The 24,705-nt window shown below is 42.5% G+C and overlaps 1 protein-coding gene across 31 annotated transcripts in view; it reads left to right on the plus strand.

Moving 5' to 3' along the window:
* Window positions 1–55: 55 nt before the first annotated feature.
* The window catches only part of LOC143724294 (phosphatase and actin regulator 1), an 81,474-nt gene continuing 56,824 nt past the window's right edge, over window positions 56–24,705 (plus strand). For 22 of the 31 annotated variants that reach the window (XR_013197324.1, XR_013197314.1, XR_013197315.1 and 19 more), the window contains exon 1: window positions 24,436–24,705. This exon is cut by the window's right edge and continues 78 nt beyond it. Coding sequence is in view for 4 of the 31 variants with exons in the window: in XM_077217272.1 (XP_077073387.1) it covers window positions 24,531–24,705 (175 nt within the window). In the remaining 27 variants the exon portion in view is untranslated. Of the gene's footprint in view, window positions 219–24,433 lie in introns of those variants that run through there. The other 9 variants (XR_013197338.1, XR_013197340.1, XM_077217277.1 and 6 more) reach the window with 5 other exon arrangements.

Here is a 24,705-nt window from a genome sequence, read left to right on the forward strand (position 1 = left end):
CCAACACAAAGCTCGACGCTGACTGTGTGTGTGTGTGTGTGTTCACTCTCGAGCGCCTGCTGGAGGAACAGCGCGTCACGTGCGTCTCGGTGTAGCCGACAGCAGCAGCAGCTCGAGCTCCAGCTCGGTGTGAGTGTGAGTGTGTGTGTGTGTCCGCAGATGGAGGGCGATGGACGCCGAGCGCCGCCACACCGGGAGATCCGTCAGCCTCCGCACAGGTACAGACCCCGAACAGCAGCAGAGCAAACGCCCGTGCCCGACACTGTCTGTGGCGTTTACCTCAGAGGTGTTGCTCAGCAGCAGCCGCCGCATCTCGTGTTGCCATGGTGACCCGCCATCGTTTTCAGCTGAGTCAGCGCTAACGAGAGAGAGCGCGATGCGAGCGAGCCCGGGAACTGTACTGATGCTGCAGTAGATATATATCGAGATAGAGTTATCAAGAGAGATGTGTGTGTGTGTTTGGCTCGGGTTGATGAGTAAAGGCGTGATATCCGATGCAGTGTGTGTGTGTGAGAGAGACGTGTGCAGGTCGTCAGCTGTGCAGTAGTGCAGCTGATCGAGTGCACTGACAGCTACACACACCCTGCGGTTAATCTCACTCAGGTGAGACTGGTTAAAAACATCGAGACAATTTCTTTCTTCTGCTGAACACAAAAGAAGATATTTTGAAGAATGTCGGTAATCAAACAGTTAATGGTCCTCATTGACTTTCATAGTATTTCTAAGTCCAGAAACTGTTTACCAGCATTCTTCAACATAGCTGTGTGTCCCAGAATTGTCATTTTTGTGTACTGTTCCTTTAAGACAGAACAATAGTTTGTAGACAAACACGTGAGCAGGAGTTGTGCTGAAATGCGTGAATCTCAGTTTATCTTTGATTCTGACTTCTTTTGCTACACATAACGATAAAATTAGTTTCCTTTGAAATACGACAATACTTTATAATGGATACATAATATGCATTTTATTTATGCAAATAACATTCAGAAACTGTATTTAAATGAATAAGAATCATTAACCCTCTGGTGATCCATGCATCATTGGTAAAAAATGACCAGTTTATTATTATTATTATTTAAATTAAAAGAATGTACTGTATTTTAGTTCAATAATGTTTTTGATTTAAGATTTTGTATTTTTAGGGGATTTAGGGTACTAAATTATAATTATGAAATATATCAAATGAAAATGAAATTTCCATAAATCATAAAACCATATCTTGAATGCTTTTTGATCACAGACTGAAGTTTGGTCTCTTTTTAAAAGAGGCACTTGACAAATTATTGCTGAAGTGAAAAAGTTTTTTTTTAAAGTGAACAAAAATATAGGATTTTACGCTTATTGTTGTGAAAATTGCACAAAAATACCATTTAAACTTTTTTAAATGAAATATATAATTTCCAAAACGAGAGAGCAAAAAAAAACTGTGTTCCAAATTTGAGGTTGATATCTCAAAAAAGAGCTTTCAGAGAGATGTTGTTCGGCTGCAGTACCGAACGCTTCCACTAGGTGAAATCCGTCTCCCATTCATTTCCTATGTTTTTTTAGCACCATTTAACATGTTCAAATCATATTGATGTATGTTTTTTTGTACCATTCCGATTAAGGGGGAAAAAAATCAGTCATAAATTACTGAGGAGCACCAGAGGGTTAATAAATACAGATGCAAAAAGTGAACTGACATTTATGTGTTATCACTGATTTTATTAGACAAGCACATTCTCTCTCTTAAACTGTAAGCGAGTGTAAACGTCAGCATTAGCTGGGATCTCTGTAATAACTGCACTAGATTCGAAATGCACATCTAAATCTACATAATAATTTAATATATCACCAATTAGGGCTGCTCGATTATGGAAAAAATCATAATCACGATTATTTTGGTCAGTATTGAAATCACGATTATGTAACACGATTTTTTCACATGACTTTGGGAATGTGTTGCATTTATTAAAAGACACCTTTCAACAATTCTTAAAAATTGTCTGCAATCTCACAAGTGGTGAAAAAGGTGACATGTTTACAAAGTAATTTGTTGAGGGGGTCACCAGGGCGTTATTTACCTTTATAAAGGACAATTATTAAACCTAAATAAATTATGTTTTATGTCAAATTCTTACATTTGATCAAATTCAGTTTTCATAAAAGGGGCTGTTATCAATCAAATTAATTTACACTGCAAAATTACAACTGTGAAAATATTATAAGATTAATTTTTAAACAAATAATAAAATAAAAAATAAAATCAATGATACCTTTTAAACAATAAATCAATAGGTGGTGTCAAGTGACCGTCTTAATAAATGAATCATTGAATCATTCATTAAAACGATTCATTCAAAATAACGAATCATTCAGTAACAAAACACAGCGCTTAGGGTTGCTTTTCTTTTGTAACTATTTTCGTCGGTGAAATAGAACAAAACCAGTCAATATTATGTCTAAAATTTAAGTTACTACATATAAACTAGGCTACTTGTTTATTAAACTTTAAATTCAATGTAAAATTTGCAATTGTGATATTATAGAACAGCCCTTAGTCGTGTTATGTTACTTAACTATATCATATATTATTAATAAAAAAAAATCAACATTTCTACCTAAGTATGTTTCTTCTGTGAGTTTTTGTGTGAGCTGTTAGGCAGCGCAGCTTCCAGAAACTATCCATTACCGATCTCTGTTTACACTGACTGTATAAGATCAAACCCATCTCGCGTTTCGATCGGTCGGGCAAGTAAAACTCTTTCACTTGAAACTTAAAAATCCCCTTTTCCCGGACAAGCGTTGATGTCGCTCCCTGTGTTCATTCTCGATGTGTTTCGTGCTGTAAAGCGGAACAGATGATCAGGTCATGTGTGTGCGCGCGCGCTGCCGTTCGCTTGAACTGAGGCGCTACAGTGATCGAGCAGAAAGAGATCGCGATGTGCTTGCAATTTATGACTGTATAGGCTGAGAGAGTTTATGGCTTCGGGAGGGGCGGATATGCGCGTGCGCGAGTCTACAGAACACAAGACAAAATAGCAAAACAGAACATGGCAAAATAATCGTTTTTACTCGATTGCACTATTTTGGAGATCGTTGGGAGCCAAAATCGAAATTGAAATCAAAATTCGATTAATTGCACAGCCCTATCACCAATATCAATTCTTAAATCCCAAGTAGGGCCGGGTTTTTCTCTTTAACATCCGCCGACGCTCCCGTCTGGGCTGCCGTAGTCCCGAACGGGCTCAGCGCTTCCCATAGAGAGAGATACACAAACAACATGGCAGATGAACGAGACCGCGGCAGCACAAGCACACCCGCAGAAAACATTTACAAACTGAATCCGCAGGGCTGCCAACTCTCACGAGTTCACTGTGAGAGACACGCAATTGTCACTTTTTACACGCTCTCATCCATTTCCTCACGGTGCTGGCAGTGGTCCGCATCTTGAACGGCAACACTTTCATGTGTGCATTCAGACGTCTAATTAGGTCTAAGTGAGTCGGAGACCACCATCTTTTTTGGGCACGAGGACATAGTTAGAATAAAACCCTGTTCGTTGGGTTAGCTGAGTAATTGCCTTCTTCCTCAAAAGGGTTGCTATTTCTTTGGATAAAATCTTTGCCTGGACTGAGTCCTTGACCACAGTTAAGTGGATACCTGAAAATGAAGGAGGTCGTTGCCGGAACTGGATTTCGTTTCCGCTTTTATCGCAGTGAGTACCCAACGATCTGAGATTGTCTTCTCCCAGCTGTCCAGCATAGCTGGGAACAGATCCCGGCAGCTCCTCCAGGACTGATACGCAGTTCCCCCATAGGGGCCTGAGCCCATGGGGTTCAGCTTCTGTTGTGGTGCATCTCTTACTGACGTACGAGACCGAGCCATTCGTGAATGTCGTGGTGCTTGTCTGGCACTTCGGCTGTTATCAAACCTCCCAGAGATTGAGTATTTTGTCTTCTGTCGAACTCCCATGGTCCTGGCTGACTAAAATGAGGAGGATGAGGGTTTAGACAGCCTCGATATGACTGCCTAGTTGCCTTAGCAGGACCAAACGTGCGTTGCGCTGATTCTCTTCTACACCGCGCTAGCTCCGCTTTATCAAGTGTCGACTAAGGCCTTGTTTACACTGCAGGTCTTGATGTCCAATTCTGATTTGTTGCCTATATCAGATTTGTTTGAGCGTCTGTTTACACATTCTTTCAATTGTGACCCATTTCCAATTCATGTGTTTACACTTGACATACTATCTGAAACGCCGCGCATGCATAAAGGGTTTTTTGCACAGATGGACGAACGCGAAATATGCTTGATGCTAGCTTTGTGATATATGCGAAGTTCGCCGAACATCAGCATGATTCTGAGGAGGAGGATGACGAAAAGGGCCATCATTGCATCTGCGCATGTGCTTCAGTTATTGTGTGCGAGAGAGATCTCAGGACTGCTGGGAACATAAACGATCTCATGAAAGTGCGTATCTATTCTAGTGGTCGATACGTTTTTCTGATTGGCCTATGTGTTGGAAGCGGGACTTTTATTTTGATGCCGCTGCAGACTTTTATTTTGACGGGCGGCGCTGAGAACACCACACCTGAGAAGAAAACACAGCGCTCACTCACATTCTCCGTCTCTCTGTCAGTCAGATCTAATACTTTGTTAGACAGAACCGGTGGCTACAGAACTGGTAATCAAAGAAAGTAAATGGTATGCGAAAAAGTAATGCGTTTGCTTTTATATTACTTGTAACCGAAAAGGCAAACAATCAGCCTAAAATACTCATTTACCGTCAACATTCAGCAAATGCGCATCTACATCATTTAAACAAATCTCTGAATATCTAATAAAAAAATTAATTTCACAAACCTTGATATCTTGTGAAGTGTGCATTTGTAGCCTGCATAAACGTGTTCCTGCGAGTGACGGTCCGTGCGAAGCGAGTGAATGCGAACAGAAGATCAGCTTTACAGGAGACACAATCGAAACACTTTAAATCCTTCTTTTTAAAATATGCTGTGCTATATCCAGTGGCCCACTGTGTCATATTCATGTCGTTTTCACTGTGTGCTGTATGTAAAATTAGCGTTACCTTGTCAAAAGTCAAAGTAAAAAAAATATGATTATCAGTGCGCATGAAATTACCAGATTACCGAGTGCCCTGTTACAGTGTTTACTTCCTTTTTACTCACATATTCATATATTTTTAAACAATTACTTTATTTGTGAAAAATACTGTAAGTTGCCATCTAAAGTATAGGGCCTAAGCATGTTTATTTTAAATATTTATTAAAGTATATAAAAAATATAAAGTGTGTGTGTGTATATATATATATATATATATATGTTTGATATATATTAACATAAATATCGGCTTTATATCGGCCATCGGCTCTCTGCTCTCCAAGATATCGCCATCGGCATCGGCCATCAAAAAACCCATATCGGTCGACCACTAATCTATACCATTTTATTTCTCGTGCCATTTATACACCAAAAATAGTTTTTGCGCACTGTAAACCCCTTGTGTAGGATTAGGGGTGTGTGCAGTGCGTGGGTATTACATGCCATAAACTGCATGCACGCGAAAACTGCGTATCATATGCACGCAAAAACTATTTTTGCCGTAAATGCCACGAGAAATAAAATTTGTGCTATATACACTTTTATGAGATCGTGGCGGGCTTTGGGTCTATGGCATAATGAGCAAGCCAACCTTTGATATGTTGTGTCGACGTGTGTCCACACTCCTCTCCTACGACGACACGAGGTTTCGCAGATGCGCGTCGGGGTTTCTCTCGTCATTAAACCGCGGAGACGTAGCTAATGCCTCAGAAAATCCCATCTGCCTGTTTACATGACAGTCGCATTGGCACATGTCTGATTTATTTCCACATATGAACGAGGCCTGAAACCGATTTCGAAATATCCGAATGCTTGCGTTTTTAAAAAAACGTTTTTTAGAAACGTTTACACTGTCATAGAACACATCCGTTCTGTGTCACATATGAGAAAAACATCTGAATTGGGACACATTTCACTGACAGTGTAAACAAGGCCTGAGAGTCTGGATGAAACACACGGCCTGGTGTGAGAGGCATGTAGGCAGGGAGGTCTGCACTAACCAAGTCTGTCTATGAGAAAGTATTGCAGATGACATAGAAGCCCCAATGTCTCTAGTAAGATGGGCGTGCGTAACCAGAGATGCATCGACCATCCCCATAATGTCCTGATCCTCCGAATTTATACGTTTCCGTAAAGAAGCCAGAATGATGGCTAAGCGTTACCAGATCGGGCTGCGCGTGTGTCTTCTCACACTCTTTCCGGGGACAGCGTGGGTCATCAGTCACCCGGTCTACCCAAGACCCAAGTGTGTTAAAGATGCCACTTCATGCTCCACCGCTGGCTTACCTCCCATGCCCGTTTCTGCAGCATATTGCATATTAGCAAAACATCTGCAACCAGCATTGAACTGGAGTGCAGCTTTGGGGTTATTCCGAGCTTTGCTTAGCATTTGTAAGTAGTCCTCAGTAACAGGGATCGAAACAGATGTTGGTACTGGGAGACCCCAGCCCACACTCCTTGCACCACTGATGCCACTGATGCCTCAGCCGGTGTTTCCGGACCTACAATTCTTGCAGCGCTAAGAGTCCTGGTAAGAATGTCAGGTTGTGCACTAGAGATGCGCGGATGGGCTATTATTTCATCCGCAACCGCATCACAAAACTCATCATCCATCCGCACCAACGTTTTTGACCAATTTTCCCGCCCGCCATCCGCTGATACAAGGCGCTGCTGATGACAGCCGCGAGACTAGAAACCGCCCGCCACCCGCCCGAATTTAATTCAAATATTTTTTTTCGTCACGTCATCCGCCCGATCCGCGGAGTCCGCGGCTATAACCCCCAACCGCGCATCTCTATTGTGTACTGTCTCTATCATTAGCAGAGGACCTGGACTCTGGATCTTCCTCACCCACATCCTGATCATTACTACCAAAGAGAGAGTCATGAGCCTGGAGAGAAATAGTGTCAGGAATGTTAGCTCTTCCCCCCTGATTTGGAGGGATATCGTCTTCAGAGACAACAGATGGAAGTGCATGCTGTTGTGAGTTTAATAGGGATGTGCATCTCCATAACTGAGGCCGATGCGCATCTCGATGCATAGCCAACGATACGATACATTTAATATACATATATGAATAAATTGTTTTTTACCGATGCAGATATGTTAACAACGATGTATCGTGATACAAATGCCAACTTGTATCCGATACACACTTATTTAAATCGATGCATCGCATTGTTAGTTTTCATGCCGATGCATCGATGCGAATCAGTAAATCTTACCATCCCTAGTGTTTAACCCATATTCTGGGGTTTACAATGATCCATCTTGCCAGCCAAATCCCGTAAAGTTGCCAGAATTACCATCTGGGTATCAGCTTGAGGGTCTGAAGCCCTTGAGCATGAGAATATATGTGACAGACAATATAATGAAAACAGTAATCGATCTGTAATTGCACTAGCTCTTAAAGTGACAGCAGCGTTATGTGTCTTCCATTAATTTTGTTGTCAAAACAACAAAAGATAGCTTTAATTGAACTTAAATGTTCTTCATTATCTTAGTCTAAAGAGCATATACTGTAAAAGTCAAGTCATGTGTATTCCAGCTAACTGGGGAATAGCCCACTCACCGTGCCTTAAACGTCTCGGTCACATGACCTTTAAGACCTCGTAAGCTTGCCATTGACAAAGGTCACATGTGATCGAAGCGTTTGCCCTTTCATCAGTAAAAGCATTTACTTTATCTCGCTTTTTTGACATCTCTTGTCAAATATCATGTCTCATTCAGAGTTACACCTTTAAGAGCAGGACACCATTTTCCTGGAAGACACACACACACTCCTCTGTGTGCAAGTTATCTCTAAACTCTTATAAACTTGTGTTTTACTTCTTTGGGAATGAGAACTTTGTACCAGTCGCACTGAAACATTTAAAATGATATCAAACATGTGTAATACTGTATGATAATTATTCACATTAAACTAGATTTTTGTGTGAATTTCAGGTGATCTCAGCATGACAGAAAGAGGGAATGAGGGGTGAAGGGGAAAAGATGTAGATAAGGATTGCTGAGGTGAGATTTACGTCTCCAATGATGATGCCAGTTTCACAAGAGAGAGTTCAAATGTTCATTCCCAGCTCAAGTATTACAGTTTAAAATGTACAGTTTTTTAATGTTTGAAAAAAAAAATTTCTTGGTTAAGTGAACACATGGATTATAGGGTGATAAATGTGACTGATGTTCATTATTTCCCTCTAAAAGCAGCGTTCATGGATCAGTGCCCGTAAAGCAACCAAATATTCAAATATCATAATGTGCACAGCGTAAAAGATGAAGCCTTTTCAACCTCACAGTATCATTATTTCTGCCTTACAATCATTCATATTAATCACAGAAGTACTGGGATAAAAGTTTATAGTTCGGATATAAACACCGATGTCTACGGTAGCGATCAAAATACAGTAAATCAGCTTTTAAAGGTAACTTGACGCTTCAAATAAAGATTGTGTGATTACATTGTTACACCAGTAGGTGGAGACAAGTGACTGATAAACATGTGTTTGTCATTGAATCATTTACTCAAGAGATTCGATTAAAAACATCCAGTCAGGAAACAAGTCTTTATGAGTGAGTCATTGAATCATTCACTCAAAACGATAAAAAAAAGAAACTTCATTGAAAATAATTGAACATTTTAAATAGACTGCAACACTTTAGTCAGAACCTCTAGTAAATTACATGTTAGTTTGTTTAGTTGTCTGTTCAGAATCGTGATACATATATTTGAAAAATCGAATTTACCCAGAATTGTATGGAAGCATATGGGTAGCAATATTCAATTTGAAATGTAATGTGCAAAATGGCAATGCATTTCTGTATCTAAATTTACATTTTCCATTACATTTGTGCAATGTTTGGTGCATCATGAAAATTGAATTATATAATTTACATTTGCCATTTCATACACTAGTTTTAATAAGTTGAATACATATTTTACAAAAACACATGGCGGGTTTTCATTCACTAGTTTCTGGTGTGACACACTGTAGTGAATGAGACAGTCCACTAGATGTCGCTAATGTGCTTCATTGTGTCGCACTGATACAAACCTGTTAATGTGGGTCACTTTCACACGCTGCATCTACACACACACACACACACACACACGTATGGAAACACAGTTCAGTTGTTCTGCATCCTCGTCGCCAGCGTTGAGTCTTTTAACCCGACAGTTATCATCTCAACATGCATTATCAGAGATTCTCCTTCGCAACAGAAATCTGAGAGATTTGATAAAGTCACTGTTAGATGAGATGAATGTGCAGTTCTGGTGCTTTTAATCATCCTCAGTTTAGAGTAACACTTTGAACAAAAGAGGAATAGAAGAAACACATGTGTTTAAGAGCAGTTTGAGAATAACCCAGCATGACCTGAGGAAAAACATTTGTGCAGCTTCACATTGGTTTCTTGTTTTCTTAAGAGAATTCAATATGTGCCATAGAGGAAATCTATATTCTCAACATGACCCAAAAATGACGAGACCTTCATGTCAGAATGTTTTGCTAAAGTTCCCAAAGGTTATGTAAAAGTAATTTCTGAACGTTGAAGAATAATCTTTTTGTGCCAACATGATTAAAGCGTCGAACCTTTAATCGAGCGTTCTGTTAGCGTTCCTGGATGAACGTTTGTTTAACGCTGAGCCAGAACGTCCTCTGCCGCTGAATCTCAGATCTGTGAGGCTGGAAACGAGCTTCGGCACAGATTATAATGACATAACTCCCTCAGAGCCGCCGGCGCACATGGCAGAAATTAATGAGAGGATTTCTCTATCGCCCCACTTTAATATCCAGTTAAAGCAGCGTGAAGCGAGTCTGTGCGCCGCTGGACAGTGTGTTCGAGAAGCTGACGTGCTCATGATGGAAAGCCTACAGTTCACGAACTTTAAATATCTTCACATTATGTGAGTACATCTTTGATATCTAATTATTAGTGGTGTTAGTAGTTCAGTCAGTCATCTCTTACACTAGTGCTGATAGTGATGTGCTGAAACCTGTCAAAGTCACCATGAAATCCAAACGGGGCTATGACCTGTCACTCACACGAGATCCACCAATAGCAAAGCACAATCATCCAATCAGTTCCTCACAGACACAATCAAGCCCCGCCCACATGTGTTCCGGTTCCAGAAGTTTCACTCTGATGTACAGCACAATAGGGGTGGAAAGACTAAAACAGCTTTCAAGTTTCATGCAGACTTTAAAGATGAGTGTGTATTTGTGCTCCTGACGTTATTGATTCTTCAGATCGTGTTCGGGATGCACCGATATGAACATTTTGGCCAATACGAATCGCCGATAATTCTTTATATTTGAAAGCCGATAACCGATATATCGGCTGATAAATCTAAATCCAAATTTTTATATCATTTTTAAAAGCCTGATTACAAAAACAAAAGTCTCACCATTAAATCGATATCCCAAACACACAATTATAATGCTCTTATTATAACCTTATGTAGCCGATATGACAGACTTGCTGCATATGTTGCGCTGAACTGTATTTTCCTTTTCTAAAGTGATTTCAATCATATTTCAAGTAATTCAAAACCATCATGTTGAACAGTGCGCATCTGAAGTGCCTCAGCTGGAGGAAATAATACATTATTTATCGGCTTTAACATATCGGCCAAAATTTTATCGGGGCGATAAGGATAACATTAAAAAGTAACATATATCGGCCGATACCGATATGGTGACCGATATCGTGCATCCCTAGATTGTGTGTGCAAAAAAACTTTAAGACTCAAAGGCTATAAAACAACATAAAATGGCAACATATCACTTATAATAACTTTAAATGTCATTCCTATTTGATGGAGAGTGCAAGAGGTCTGTGACAGCCAATCAGAACGGCTCATTATTAATGATGTAGGTGCTACTGCATCCAATTCTTGTTTTGGCAAAGGAAAAAATATTAAAGGAATGCTTGTAGTGGAAATACAGGGCGCAATAATTAGGGCTGAGTGATAAAAAGATCTCAAAATTGGATTGAGATCAAATGTATGCCGGTAATGATGATAAGCTCTGGGTATTTTACTCGATATACATATATCTAACAGCAGAAATAAATGCAACAACCCTCTGTTAGTATACAGTTTTTGGCTTGCATGGCTAAGGGTTTCTGTCCTCATCCTGAAGAAGCTGGAAGTGTGATATTCAGTCCACCATATTGATCCGGCACCCCATTGTGTGTAATGAGCGCAGTTGAACTGAGTGACACATCACACTAACACAAAGTTGGGGTCGTACTTCTGAAACTTTGGTACCTGCCACACATTGCATTGCATCTGTGGGTTGCAAACCCAAGGCATCGTTGAGAACAAAACCTGTTCTCTTGCTCAAAGTTCAGTAATGCTACAGTTATTGACGTCATATCTCCTCTGCAGATGAACAATCACTGTTTTTTCCTCTGAATTAAGTTTATTTTTCGGACCCCACTGACAGATTGTCTTGTTTTAAGCATAAAATCACTTAATATTGATACATTTTCAAACAAAACTTAATATCTTCAGCAGGGATATTTTATTACTGAAAGTCGTGGGCAGCGTTGATAAGTTGAGAAGTTTATTAATGCAGCCTGGAGATCTCAAAAACAGGGCGGAGCTCCAAAAAAGGCGTGGCTTACTTCCATTGACAGACAGGAACATGACACGCATGCGTGATTTTTTTCCATCAAACTCCACCCCGCAGCCATTTCTAAACATTTCATTGGTCACGTCAATCACAGTGCTGATTTAATACAACGCTATGCTACAACAAATACTAACCACTTAGCCTAGCCTACATCCTAACCTTAACCAGTGAAAATGACTGCAAGGCAGGATTTGCGCTGAATAGCGTGCTAATTAAGAAAATGGCAGTTCAGGAGATAAGCAGTTCATAAGAACATGCGATATGAGATCACTGAGCCAGGCCATCCGGAACTTCCAAACCGGACCTCACCTGACATTGAGGTTGGATTTTGTTGTGAGTGCAGTGTGCTTGTAGAGAGACTCCGCCCACACACTCTTCTGATTGGCTGTGATTTTGGATTGATTTGGTTGTGAGTGCAGTGTGCTTGTAGAGAGACTCCGCCCACACAGTCTTCTGATTGGCTGTGATTTTGGCTTGATTTGGTTGTGAGTGCAGTGTGTTTGTAGAGAGACTCCGCCCACACACGCTTCTGATTGGCTGTGATTTTGGATTGATTTGGTTGTGAGTGCAGTGTGTTTGCAGAGAGACTCCGCCCGCACACGCTTCTGATTGGCTGTGATTTTGGCATGATTTGGTTGTGAGTGCAGTGTGTTTGCTGAGAGACTCCGCCCACACACTCCTCTGATTGGCTGTGATTTTGGATTGATTTGGTTGTGAGTGCAGTGTGTTTTCGCAGAGAGACTCCGCCCACACACTCATCTGATTGGCTGTGATTTTGGATAGATTTGGTTGTGAGTGCAGTGTGTGTGCAGGGAGACTCCGCCCACACACTCTTCTGATTGGCTGTGATTTTGGATAGATTTGGTTGTGAGTGCAGTGCGTTTGCAGAGAGACTCCGCCCACACGCTCTTCTGATTGGCTGTGATTTTGGATTGATTTGGTTGTGAGTGCAGTGCGCTTGTAGAGAGACTCCACCCACACACTCTTCTGATTGGCTGTGATTTTGGATAGATTTGGTTGTGAGTGCAGTGTGTTTGCAGAGAGACTCCGCCCACACACTCTTCTGATTGGCTGTGATTTTGGATAGATTTTGTTGTGAGTGCAGTGTGCTTGTAGAGAGACTCCACCCACACAGTCTTCTGATTGGCTGTGATTTTGGATAGATTTTGTTGTGAGTGCAGTGTGCTTGTAGAGAGACTCCGCCCACACAGTCTTCTGATTGGCTGTGATTTTGGATTGATTTGGTTGTGAGTGCAGTGTGCTTGTAGAGAGACTCCACCCACACAGTCTTCTGATTGGCTGTGATTTTGGATTGATTTGGTCGTGAGTGCAGTGTGTTTGTAGAGAGACTCCGCCCACACACTCTTCTGAATGGCTGTGATTTTGGATAGATTTTGTTGTGAGTGCAGTGTGCTTGTAGAGAGACTCCGCCCACACAGTCTTCTGATTGGCTGTGATTTTGGATAGATTTTGTTGTGAGTGCAGTGTGCTTGTAGAGAGACTCCGCCCACACAGTCTTCTGATTGGCTGTGATTTTGGATTGATTTGGTTGTGAGTGCAGTCTGCTTGTAGAGAGACTCCGCCCACACACTCTTCTGATTGGCTGTGATTTTGGATAGATTTTGTTGTGACTGCAGTGTGTTTGCAGAGAGACTCCACCCACACAGTCTTCTGATTGGCTGTGATTTTGGATTGATTTGGTTGTGAGTGCAGTGTGCTTGTAGAGAGACTCTGCCCACACGCTCTTCTGATTGGCTGTGATTTTGGATAGATTTGATCGTGAGTGCAGTGTGTTTGCAGAGAGACTCCGCCCACACACTCTTCTGATTGGCTGTGATTTTGGATTGATTTGGTTGTGAGTGCAGTGTGCTTGTAGAGAGACTCCGCCCACACACTCTTCTGATTGGCTGTGATTTTGGATTGATTTGGTTGTGAGTGCAGTGTGTTTGCAGAGAGACTCCACCCACACACTCTTCTGATTGGCTGTGATTTTGGATTGATTTGGTTGTGAGTGCAGTGTGTTTGCAGAGAGACTCCACCCACACACTCTTCTGATTGGCTGTGATTTTGGATTGATTTGGTTGTGAGTGCAGTGTGTTTGCAGAGAGACTCCGCCCACACACTCTTCTGATTGGCTGTGATTTTGGATTGATTTGGTTGTGAGTGCAGTGTGTTTGCAGAGAGACTCCACCCACACAGTCTTCTGATTGGCTGTGATTTTGGATTGATTTGGTTGTGAGTGCAGTGTGCTTGTAGAGAGACTCCGCCCACACGCTCTTCTGATTGGCTGAGATTTTGGATAGATTTGGTTGTGAGTGCAGTGTGTTTGCATAGAGACTCCGCCCACACACTCTTCTGATTGGCTGTGATTTTGGATAGATTTGGTTGTGAGTGCAGTGTGTTTGCAGAGAGACTCCGCCCACACACTCTTCTGATTGGCTGTGATTTTGGATTGATTTGGTTGTGAGTGCAGTGTGCTTGTAGAGAGACTCCGCCCACACAGTCTTCTGATTGGCTGTGATTTTGGATTGATTTGGTTGTGAGTGCAGTGTGCTTGTAGAGAGACTCCACCCACACAGTCTTCTGATTGGCTGTGATTTTGGATTGATTTGGTTGTGAGTGCAGTGTGTTTGTAGAGAGACTCCACCCACACAGTCTTCTGATTGGCTGTGATTTTGGATAGATTTTGTTGTGAGTGCAGTGTGCTTGTAGAGAGACTCCGCCCACACAGTGTTCTGATTGGCTGTGATTTTGGATTGATTTGGTTGTGAGTGCAGTGTGCTTGTAGAGAGACTCCGCCCACACAGTCTTCTGATTGGCTGTGATTTTGGATTGATTTGGTTGTGAGTGCAGTGTGCTTGTAGAGAGACTCCACCCACACAGTCTTCTGATTGGCTGTGATTTTGGATTGATTTGGTTGTGAGTGCAGTGTGTTTGTAGAGAGACTCCACCCACACACTCTTCTGATTGGCTTTGATTTTGGATAGATTTTGTTGTGAGTGCAGTGTGCTTGTAGAGAGACTCCGCCCACACAGTGTTCTGATTGGCTGTGATTTTGGATTGATTTGGTTGTGAGTGCAGTGTGCTTGTAGAGAGACTCCGCCCACACACTCTTCTGATTGGCTGTGATTTTGGATTGATTTGATTGTGAGTGCAGTGTGTTTGCAGAGAGACTCCACCCACACAGTCTTCTGATTGGCTGTGATTTTGGATTGATTTGGTTGTGAGTGCAGTGTGCTTGTAGAGAGACTCCGCCCACACGCTCTTCTGATTGGCTGTAATTTTGGATAGATTTGGTCGTGAGTGCAGTGTGTTTGCAGAGAGACTCCGCCCACACGCTCTTCTGATTGGCTGAGATTTTGGATAGATTTGGTTGTGAGTGCAGTGTGTTTGCAGAGAGACTCCGCCCACACGCTCTTCTGATTGGCTGTGATTTTGGATAGATTTGGTTGTGAGTGCAGTGTGTTTGCAGAGAGACTCCGCCCACACACTCTTCTGATTGGCTGTGATTTTGGATTGATTTGGTTGTGAGTGCAGTGTGCTTGTAGAGAGACTCCGCCCACACGCTCTTCTGATTGGCTGTGATTTTGGATAGATTTGGTTGTGAGTGCAGTGTGTTTGCAGAGAGACTCCGCCCACACGCTCTTCTGATTGGCTGAGATTTTGGATAGATTTGGTTGTGAGTGCAGTGTGCTTGTAGAGAGACTCCGCCCACACACTCTTCTGATGGCTGTGATTTTGGATTGATTTGGTTGTGAGTGCAGTGTGTTTGCAGAGAGACTCCACCCACACAGTCTTCTGATGGCTGTGATTTTGGATTGATTTGGTTGTGAGTGCAGTGTGTTTGTAGAGAGACTCCGCCCACACGCTCTTCTGATTGGCTGTAATTTTGGATAGATTTGGTCGTGAGTGCAGTGTGCTTGTAGAGAGACTCCGCCCACACACTCTTCTGATTGGCTGTAATTTTGGATAGATTTGGTCGTGAGTGCAGTGTGTTTGCAGAGAGACTCCGCCCACACGCTCTTCTGATTGGCTGAGATTTTGGATAGATTTGGTTGTGAGTGCAGTGTGTTTGCAGAGAGACTCCGCCCACACACTCTTCTGATTGGCTGAGATTTTGGATAGATTTGGTTGTGAGTGCAGTGTGCTTGTAGAGAGACTCCGCCCACACACTCTTCTGATTGGCTGAGATTTTGGATAGATTTGGTTGTGAGTGCAGTGTGTTTGCAGAGAGACTCCGCCCACACGCTCTTCTGATTGGCTGAGATTTTGGATAGATTTGGTTGTGAGTGCAGTGTGCTTGTAGAGAGACTCCGCCCACACACTCTTCTGATTGGCTGTGATTTTGGATAGATTTTGTTGTGAGTGCAGTGTGTTTGTAGAGAGACTCCACCCACACAGTCTTCTGATTGGCTGTGATTTTGGATAGATTTTGTTGTGAGTGCAGTGTGCTTGTAGAGAGACTCCGCCCACACAGTGTTCTGATTGGCTGTGATTTTGGATTGATTTGGTTGTGAGTGCAGTGTGCTTGTAGAGAGACTCCGCCCACACAGTCTTCTGATTGGCTGTGATTTTGGATTGATTTGGTTGTGAGTGCAGTGTGCTTGTAGAGAGACTCCACCCACACAGTCTTCTGATTGGCTGTGATTTTGGATTGATTTGGTTGTGAGTGCAGTGTGTTTGTAGAGAGACTCCACCCACACACTCTTCTGATTGGCTTTGATTTTGGATAGATTTTGTTGTGAGTGCAGTGTGCTTGTAGAGAGACTCCGCCCACACAGTGTTCTGATTGGCTGTGATTTTGGATTGATTTGGTTGTGAGTGCAGTGTGCTTGTAGAGAGACTCCGCCCACACACTCTTCTGATTGGCTGTGATTTTGGATTGATTTGATTGTGAGTGCAGTGTGTTTGCAGAGAGACTCCACCCACACAGTCTTCTGATTGGCTGTGATTTTGGATTGATTTGGTTGTGAGTGCAGTGTGCTTGTAGAGAGACTCCGCCCACACGCTCTTCTGATTGGCTGTAATTTTGGATAGATTTGGTCGTGAGTGCAGTGTGTTTGCAGAGAGACTCCGCCCACACGCTCTTCTGATTGGCTGAGATTTTGGATAGATTTGGTTGTGAGTGCAGTGTGTTTGCAGAGAGACTCCGCCCACACGCTCTTCTGATTGGCTGTGATTTTGGATAGATTTGGTTGTGAGTGCAGTGTGTTTGCAGAGAGACTCCGCCCACACACTCTTCTGATTGGCTGTGATTTTGGATTGATTTGGTTGTGAGTGCAGTGTGCTTGTAGAGAGACTCCGCCCACACGCTCTTCTGATTGGCTGTGATTTTGGATAGATTTGGTTGTGAGTGCAGTGTGTTTGCAGAGAGACTCCGCCCACACGCTCTTCTGATTGGCTGAGATTTTGGATAGATTTGGTTGTGAGTGCAGTGTGCTTGTAGAGAGACTCCGCCCACACACTCTTCTGATGGCTGTGATTTTGGATTGATTTGGTTGTGAGTGCAGTGTGTTTGCAGAGAGACTCCACCCACACAGTCTTCTGATGGCTGTGATTTTGGATTGATTTGGTTGTGAGTGCAGTGTGTTTGTAGAGAGACTCCGCCCACACGCTCTTCTGATTGGCTGTAATTTTGGATAGATTTGGTCGTGAGTGCAGTGTGCTTGTAGAGAGACTCCGCCCACACACTCTTCTGATTGGCTGTAATTTTGGATAGATTTGGTCGTGAGTGCAGTGTGTTTGCAGAGAGACTCCGCCCACACGCTCTTCTGATTGGCTGAGATTTTGGATAGATTTGGTTGTGAGTGCAGTGTGTTTGCAGAGAGACTCCGCCCACACACTCTTCTGATTGGCTGAGATTTTGGATAGATTTGGTTGTGAGTGCAGTGTGCTTGTAGAGAGACTCCGCCCACACACTCTTCTGATTGGCTGAGATTTTGGATAGATTTGGTTGTGAGTGCAGTGTGTTTGCAGAGAGACTCCGCCCACACGCTCTTCTGATTGGCTGAGATTTTGGATAGATTTGGTTGTGAGTGCAGTGTGCTTGTAGAGAGACTCCGCCCACACACTCTTCTGATTGGCTGTGATTTTGGATAGATTTGGTTGTGAGTGCAGTGTGTTTGCAGAGAGACTCCGCCCACACGCTCTTCTGATTGGCTGAGATTTTGGATAGATTTGGTTGTGAGTGCAGTGTGCTTGTAGAGAGACTCCGCCCACACACTCTTCTGATTGGCTGTGATTTTGGATAGATTTGGTTGTGAGTGCAGTGTGTTTGCAGAGAGACTCCGCCCACACACTCTTCTGATTGGCTGTGATTTTGGATAGATTTGGTTGTGAGTGCAGTGTGTTTGCAGAGAGACTCCGCCCACACACTCTTCTGATTGGCTGTGACTTTGGATAGATTTGGTTGTGAGTGCAGTGTGTTTGCAGAGAGACTCCACCCACACACTCTTCTGATTGGCTGTGACTTTGGATAGATTTGGTTGTGAGTGCAGTGTGTTTGCAGTGAGACTCCGCCCACACTCTCTTCTGATTGGCTGTGATTTTGGATAGATTTGGTTGTGAGTGCAGTGTGCTTGTAGAGAGACTCCGCCCACACACTCTTCTGATTGGCTGTGATTTTGGATTGATTTGGTTGTGAGTGCAGTGTGCTCGTAGAGAGACTCCGCCCACACACTCTTCTGATTGGCTGTGATTTTGGATAGATTTGGTTGTGAGTGCAGTGTGCTTGTAGAGAGACTCCATCCACACACTCCTCTGATTGGCTGTGATTTTGGATAGATTTGGTTGTGAGTGCAGTGTGTTTGCAGAGAGACTCCGCCCACACACTCTTCTGATTGGCTGTGATTTTGGATAGATTTTGTTGTGAGTGCAGTGTGCTTGTAGAGAGACTCCGCCCATACAGTCTTCTGATTGGCTGTGATTTTGGATTGATTTGGTTGTGAGTGCAGTGTGCTTGTAGAGAGACCCCGCCCACACACTCTTCTGATTGGCTGTGATTTTGGATAGATTTGGTCGTGAGTGCAGTGTGCTTGTAGAGAGACTCCGCCCACACAGTCTTCTGATTGGCTGTGATTTTGGATAGATTTTGTTGTGAGTGCAGTGTGCTTGTAGAGAGACTCCGCCCGCACACTCTTCTGATTGGCTGTGATTTTGGATAGATTTGGTTGTGAGTGCAGTGTGCTTGTAGAGAGACTCCGCCCACACAGTCTTCTGATTGGCTGTGATTTTGGATTGATTTGGTTGTGAGTGCAGTGTGCTTGTAGAGAGACTCCGCCCACACAGTCTTCTGATTGGCTGTGATTTTGGATAGATTTGGTTGTGAGTGCAGTGTGTTTGCAGAGAGACTCCGCCCACACACTCTTCTGATTGTCTGTGATTTTGGATTAATTTTGACGTTTCTGCTGTGGACAGACAAACTGAATGTCGCTGGAATGTTATCGCATCGCGTCTGGTTAGGACCTGGTGTAATGCTGAATTTTTAACATCACTGGACACGGCCACACATCATGATCGCTGTCTCTCATGTTTCCATCATCGTCAATGAAAACAAATGACTTCTGGTAGCTTTGTTCCTGGAGCAGGACTGAACACCCTGAAGAGAAAAGACAGCCTCATGCCTCACTCTCTTCCCAAGGTCACTAATTCATCCAATACATCTAAACTAAAGGTCAGGACTGAAATCCAAAAGTACAGACCCACACAATCATCTGTGCTGCTCGGGGCGAGACTCTTCTTCATGAATGAATCTGTGTTGACAGAGAGCGAAGATGGTGTTACGCAAGCCTGACGTCACACTGGAGTTCAGCTGAAGTGCTCAGAGCCGCATGATGATCTCTGGTGTTATGACCGACTGCAGTGGGGGAACACAGATGGTAATGGGATAGTTCACCCAAAAATGAATTCTGGCATCATATGCCCTCATGTCGTTCCTAACCAATAAGACTTTTGTTTTTCTTTGAAATATTTTTAAGCTAGTTGTAAATAGGCCATGCTTTGCCCCTTTTCAAAGTCTTGTTTTTTTCAGGCTCTACTAGAACAGGTTTTCCTGTTTGAATGTTGATTATTCACCTCATATTCTCCATTGTTGCGGCTCCTCTTTTCCCAGTCTGTCAGTAACGCTCTGTTTAATTGGAAAAAAGAGCATTTACACAAAAACAAAATATACTTACTTACTCTACTTTTTTAGTTAACGAAATTTTATTTACATAAATGTAAATTTTCAGGTCAGAAACCACTTTTTTTATGTTTTGCTTGCTGAAGTACAACATTACTTTGGGACTATGTCTAACTCGTCCAACAAGAAAGCTTTAAAAACAATTGAAATATGTAAGTCTTTTAAACTTTTCCTTTGATATGTGATCTATTCTTAGTTATGCCTGTCTTGTACCTTTTTTTGTTTTCCCCTTTTTTCTCATTTATTTGTTCTACATTGTGACTGTTTCCTTCTATGTTTAATGTTCTCAATAAAAAAAAAAATGCTCTGTTTAGTTTCTGGCATCTCTTTTCCACCAATGCTAACCAGGTGCTGGTTCTGGGCTGGTGCTTATGCTTATGCCAGTTCGGCGCTGGTTCTTTTCGCCAATTATCTAAGAACCAGCTCGATTTTCCACAGACTGTAGAGCCAGAGCTGGGCTACCTCCGTTGTCCTAGCAACACCTCATGACAACCATAACAGCAATGGAGAACTACATATCAAGTAATGAAATGAATGTTGTGTGTTTAACATAGGGTGACCAGTCGTCCCGGTTTGACTGGCACACACCCGATTTTGAGTTGCGTGTCCAGAGTCCAGAGAAAAAACTGTCGTGTCAGGACACTAAAATGTCCCGGAAATTGTCAGCGATTACATAGCCGACGTGGTCTAATTATAGCCCGATCACTAACTAAACCCATATAGAAAGACTAATAAAGCGTCCAGCGTCCAGTTTGTTTCCTCCACAGAACACAGTTGTTTTTGTTTTCCGTCCATGCCCAAAGCTAACGTTAACAGCTGACCGGTGTTTTAAAAATGGCGTCCCGAAGTTTTTGTTTTCGAACGTTACGATAACCCCGGCCCCAGCACCTGACGTAACCGGTTCTGATCTCTAGACCAGCGCAAAGTTGGTGCTGAGCTGGAACCTGTTATCTTGGCCCAGAGCCAGGTTTATTTGTGTGGAAAAGCAAAGAACCGATTTGAAACTAGGCTCTGGCTCCGAACCAGCACCAGCACTGCCCGGTGGAAAAGGGGTATGATAGGATTCTATGAAGCCCCTCCTTCTGGAAAGCACACTGTGCTCTGATTGGTCGGCTGGATCAGTGTGTTGTGATTGATCGAGCGCTTTGAGTGTGTTTGGGAAATGTCCCGCCCCTTAGCAGAACCGCCAGTTTAACACACTACTAACCAGGGGTTAAATTGGGCTTTATTATGTGGGGGTGCTCTCCCTAGGGGGGTCCCCCCTGAATTAAAAAAATAAAATAAACCATTAAATGGCACTTTCTGCAGAGTTTTGTGCAACAAAATGAAGAAATTGAGTATTACATGATATGTGAAAAACTGCAAGGTTAAGAGCATATACTGCATTGTTGTAGTATCAACCGGTATTAGGACAAAGCTAAAATTATAATAGCTAAAAGTGGGTCTAGCAAGTCTTATATTTCTGTAATTCACACAGGTCAAATACAAATATGCTGACTGAATATATTGCTAGTTTATTTTGAGTAGACAGCTAGCAGTTCTCTTGGCAGTTTGCTGATAGTCCGGTGTCTGAAGTAAAATGCTCAAAACATCTCCTGAGAAAAATCACACGGTCAACCTAGTCTTGGTCATTTAATTTTGATTAGTCTTATTTTCCTTACCTTCTTATTCAAGGCCAGGGCACTTTTTGTACATTTCTGGAACTTCTGCGACTACAAATACACAGTATACAGTGTTCAGAAACACTGACGCTGATATAGAGAAGAACCGGAGCTTCTTCATGATAAAACAACAATTTGCTTGCAGTTTGTGAGTGAGAACTGTTTGTAAAGTAAGTCCTTCAGTTTTCTGTGTGTTTGATGCTGGTGAAGTACGGCTTGGAGCACATCACTGTTCCTCAGCTGCACTCAATCTCTGCGAGTGCCTGATTCAGCTCCAGCGTTACGCAATCCACCGATCATCCAGAATACAGGGACTGAGATTAAGTGTGTGTTTCAGTAGCCCACGGTTCGTTCATTCATTCATTATTCAAGGTCTGCTGCACGTGTCTGCTGATGTAACCGCACACTGATGTGTGTGTGTGTGTGTACTAGTGTTTGGACAACTGTTTCACAACACACACGCATATTGAGTGAACAGATGTAGATTTACAGGCGTGCAGCTGGAGATCAGTGTTTTCAGTGTCTCGGAGCGGCTCTGCGGGTTTAACACGCATTTATCTTCACATTCACTTGATCTCAACACTTCTGTGGATTCAAGATTATAGCATTTCACGCTTTGTTGTTGTTGTTGTTGTTATTATTCCCACTCTAAGTTATTGAGCCTGAGGAATCTCAGACAGCAGAGCCTCAGTTGATGAGCAAATACTGTGATTATGGTCAGAAGCAAGTTAACTTAGATACTGTTTACATTTCATTGCCTTAATGACAACGTTTACATGTACACTCATAACGAGATTTATTGTGATTTAACTTTACCTCATGTAAACACAATACTTGCGACTGAACTCATAATCGTAGCAACCAGAATCGAGAAAAATATGTGACATATGCTAATTTTTAACTTTAATGACATGTATTCCCCCGAATGCACATGTGCTTATGAAGAATCATGCACAGATTCATAAATGTAGCGGTAAACAAGGCATGAAGAATATTGATTCAATGTTAGGGATGCACCGAAATGAACATTTTGGCCGATACCGATAACCAATATATTGGCTGATAAATCTTAATCTGAATTTTATCTAATTTTTGAGAGCCTTATTATAAAAAATTAATTCTCCCCATTAAAAGTCATGTCCCAAACACACAATTATAATGATGTTCTCATTATAACTGAATGTAGCCGATATGACAGACATGTTGCGCTGAACTGTGTTTTCCTTTCATGAACTGATTCCAATCATATTTCATGCAATTTAAATCCATCATGTTGAACAGTGCGCACCTGAAGCGTCTCAGCTGGAGGAAATAATACATTATTTATCAGCTTTAAAATATCGGACAAATTCTCTTATCGGGCCGATAACTATAGCATTAAAAATGAACATATATTGGTCGATACCGATAACTCTTTATATTTGAAAGCCGATAACTGATATATTTGCAGATGAATCTTTGATACTCTGATTACTAAACAAAAGTCTCACTATTAAAAACCATGTCCCAAACACACAATTATAATGATGTTCTCATTATAACTTTCTTATCGGTCCGATAACGATAGCATTAAAAGTGAACATATATGGGCCGATACCGATATGGTGCATCACTACTCACTAGTGCAGCCGAGTCTGAGATGTGAAACACAGCGCATGTGATGTCCTGTGTGATGGATCTCTGGTCTGGTGTGTGTGTGTGTGTGTGTGGGCAGTGACGTCCTGAAGAGCGGCTGTAGAGGATCGAGACAGTGACTCAGCGCTGCTCTGCAAGGCTCTGTTGAGTCACGCATGGGCTGATGTTGTTTGGTGAGGATGTGCTTGTGTAGCAGCTCTTCAGTGCCGGTGTGTCTCGGACCGCGCCTGGAGATCCAGAGTTAAACGCTCGTTTGTGACGCATTCAGAGCGGTGGAGGATCAAAACATATTAAACAATGCTGCAGAAAGTCATTTTCAGTGTAATTCAATAACAAATTGAGTCTGTACCTCACTTAAACAATATGCTATGACCTGAATGTGTCATCCCGGTCAAACTATAACATGGTTCAAGAACAGGGTTTTGACGTATATTTGGCTTGTGTGTTTTTTTGACCTGATAATGTTCAATCATTTCTGGAAAAGCATCAAGGACCTATGCAGGATTGTCCTATCATTAGTGTTCTTAAGCCCCGCCCCCTCAAGCTGACGCTCATCTGCATAAACTCATCAGAGCCACGCCCACATCTCAACATCCAATCAGAAAGAACCATTCCAGCTCTAAACCGACAGTTTAACATTCAAATTAATGTAGCACATTAAATAATGATTCAGGAGAGGTTTTGACAAGGACAGAATAATTATTTCTTAGTTTTTGCATTTTATTAATGTAAAATTAAGACATTTTAGATGTCTCAATACCAATAAAACAGTACGCAGTTTGCATCAATAAATGTCTCAAACACAGCAGTTTGCAACATTGATGTCACATGAGCTCATTACATAAGTTTAGGCCTAATTCAAAAATGGATCAGATTATTCAGCAGTTTTATTTCGTTTTGTGTAAAATGTCTTTTCTTATGGTGCTAATGATAAAATATCCCTTCCAGTTAATTCGTGACACTGGGAAGGGAAGGTCAGGTCAAGTACATTGTGCACTGTGGGATACATTAGTGCACATCACGCACGCTGGACTTCACATATGCAGAAACAGTAGGACTAGTGTGTTAGTATGCTGACGAACATGTGTGTGTGTGTGTGTAAGCAAACACATCGTCCAGCTGGTAACCTGCTGTCAGTGTGTGTGTGTGTGTGTGATACTCATCATCACTGCAGTGTTTGTCTGATTTGAGACACACTCTTGCATTGAACAGTTCCACTGAGTGTCTATAGAGGGCGCACAGTTCGCGAGCGCGCGCCCAGTCCTGCTCGGATGCGCGCTCATCTCCTCCATCATCATCATCATCTCCTCCATCATACTCATCATGTCTGTGGTGGATCCTACAGTCCTGCACGGCGTCTGGGGCAGCAACGCGCCCGCGGGAATGGAGAAGCCGAAGAACAAGGGCTTCAGCCTGGCTAGGATGATGACTCTGAACTACAGGAAGGAGAAGGAGAACCAGAACCAGAACCAGCATCACAACAACAACATGCCCTTCA

Source organism: Siphateles boraxobius, unplaced genomic scaffold (genome assembly GCF_051911475.1).
Source record: "Siphateles boraxobius isolate OS27281-9 unplaced genomic scaffold, OSU_SipBor_1 72, whole genome shotgun sequence".
Classification (NCBI taxonomy): domain Eukaryota; kingdom Metazoa; phylum Chordata; class Actinopteri; order Cypriniformes; family Leuciscidae; genus Siphateles; species Siphateles boraxobius.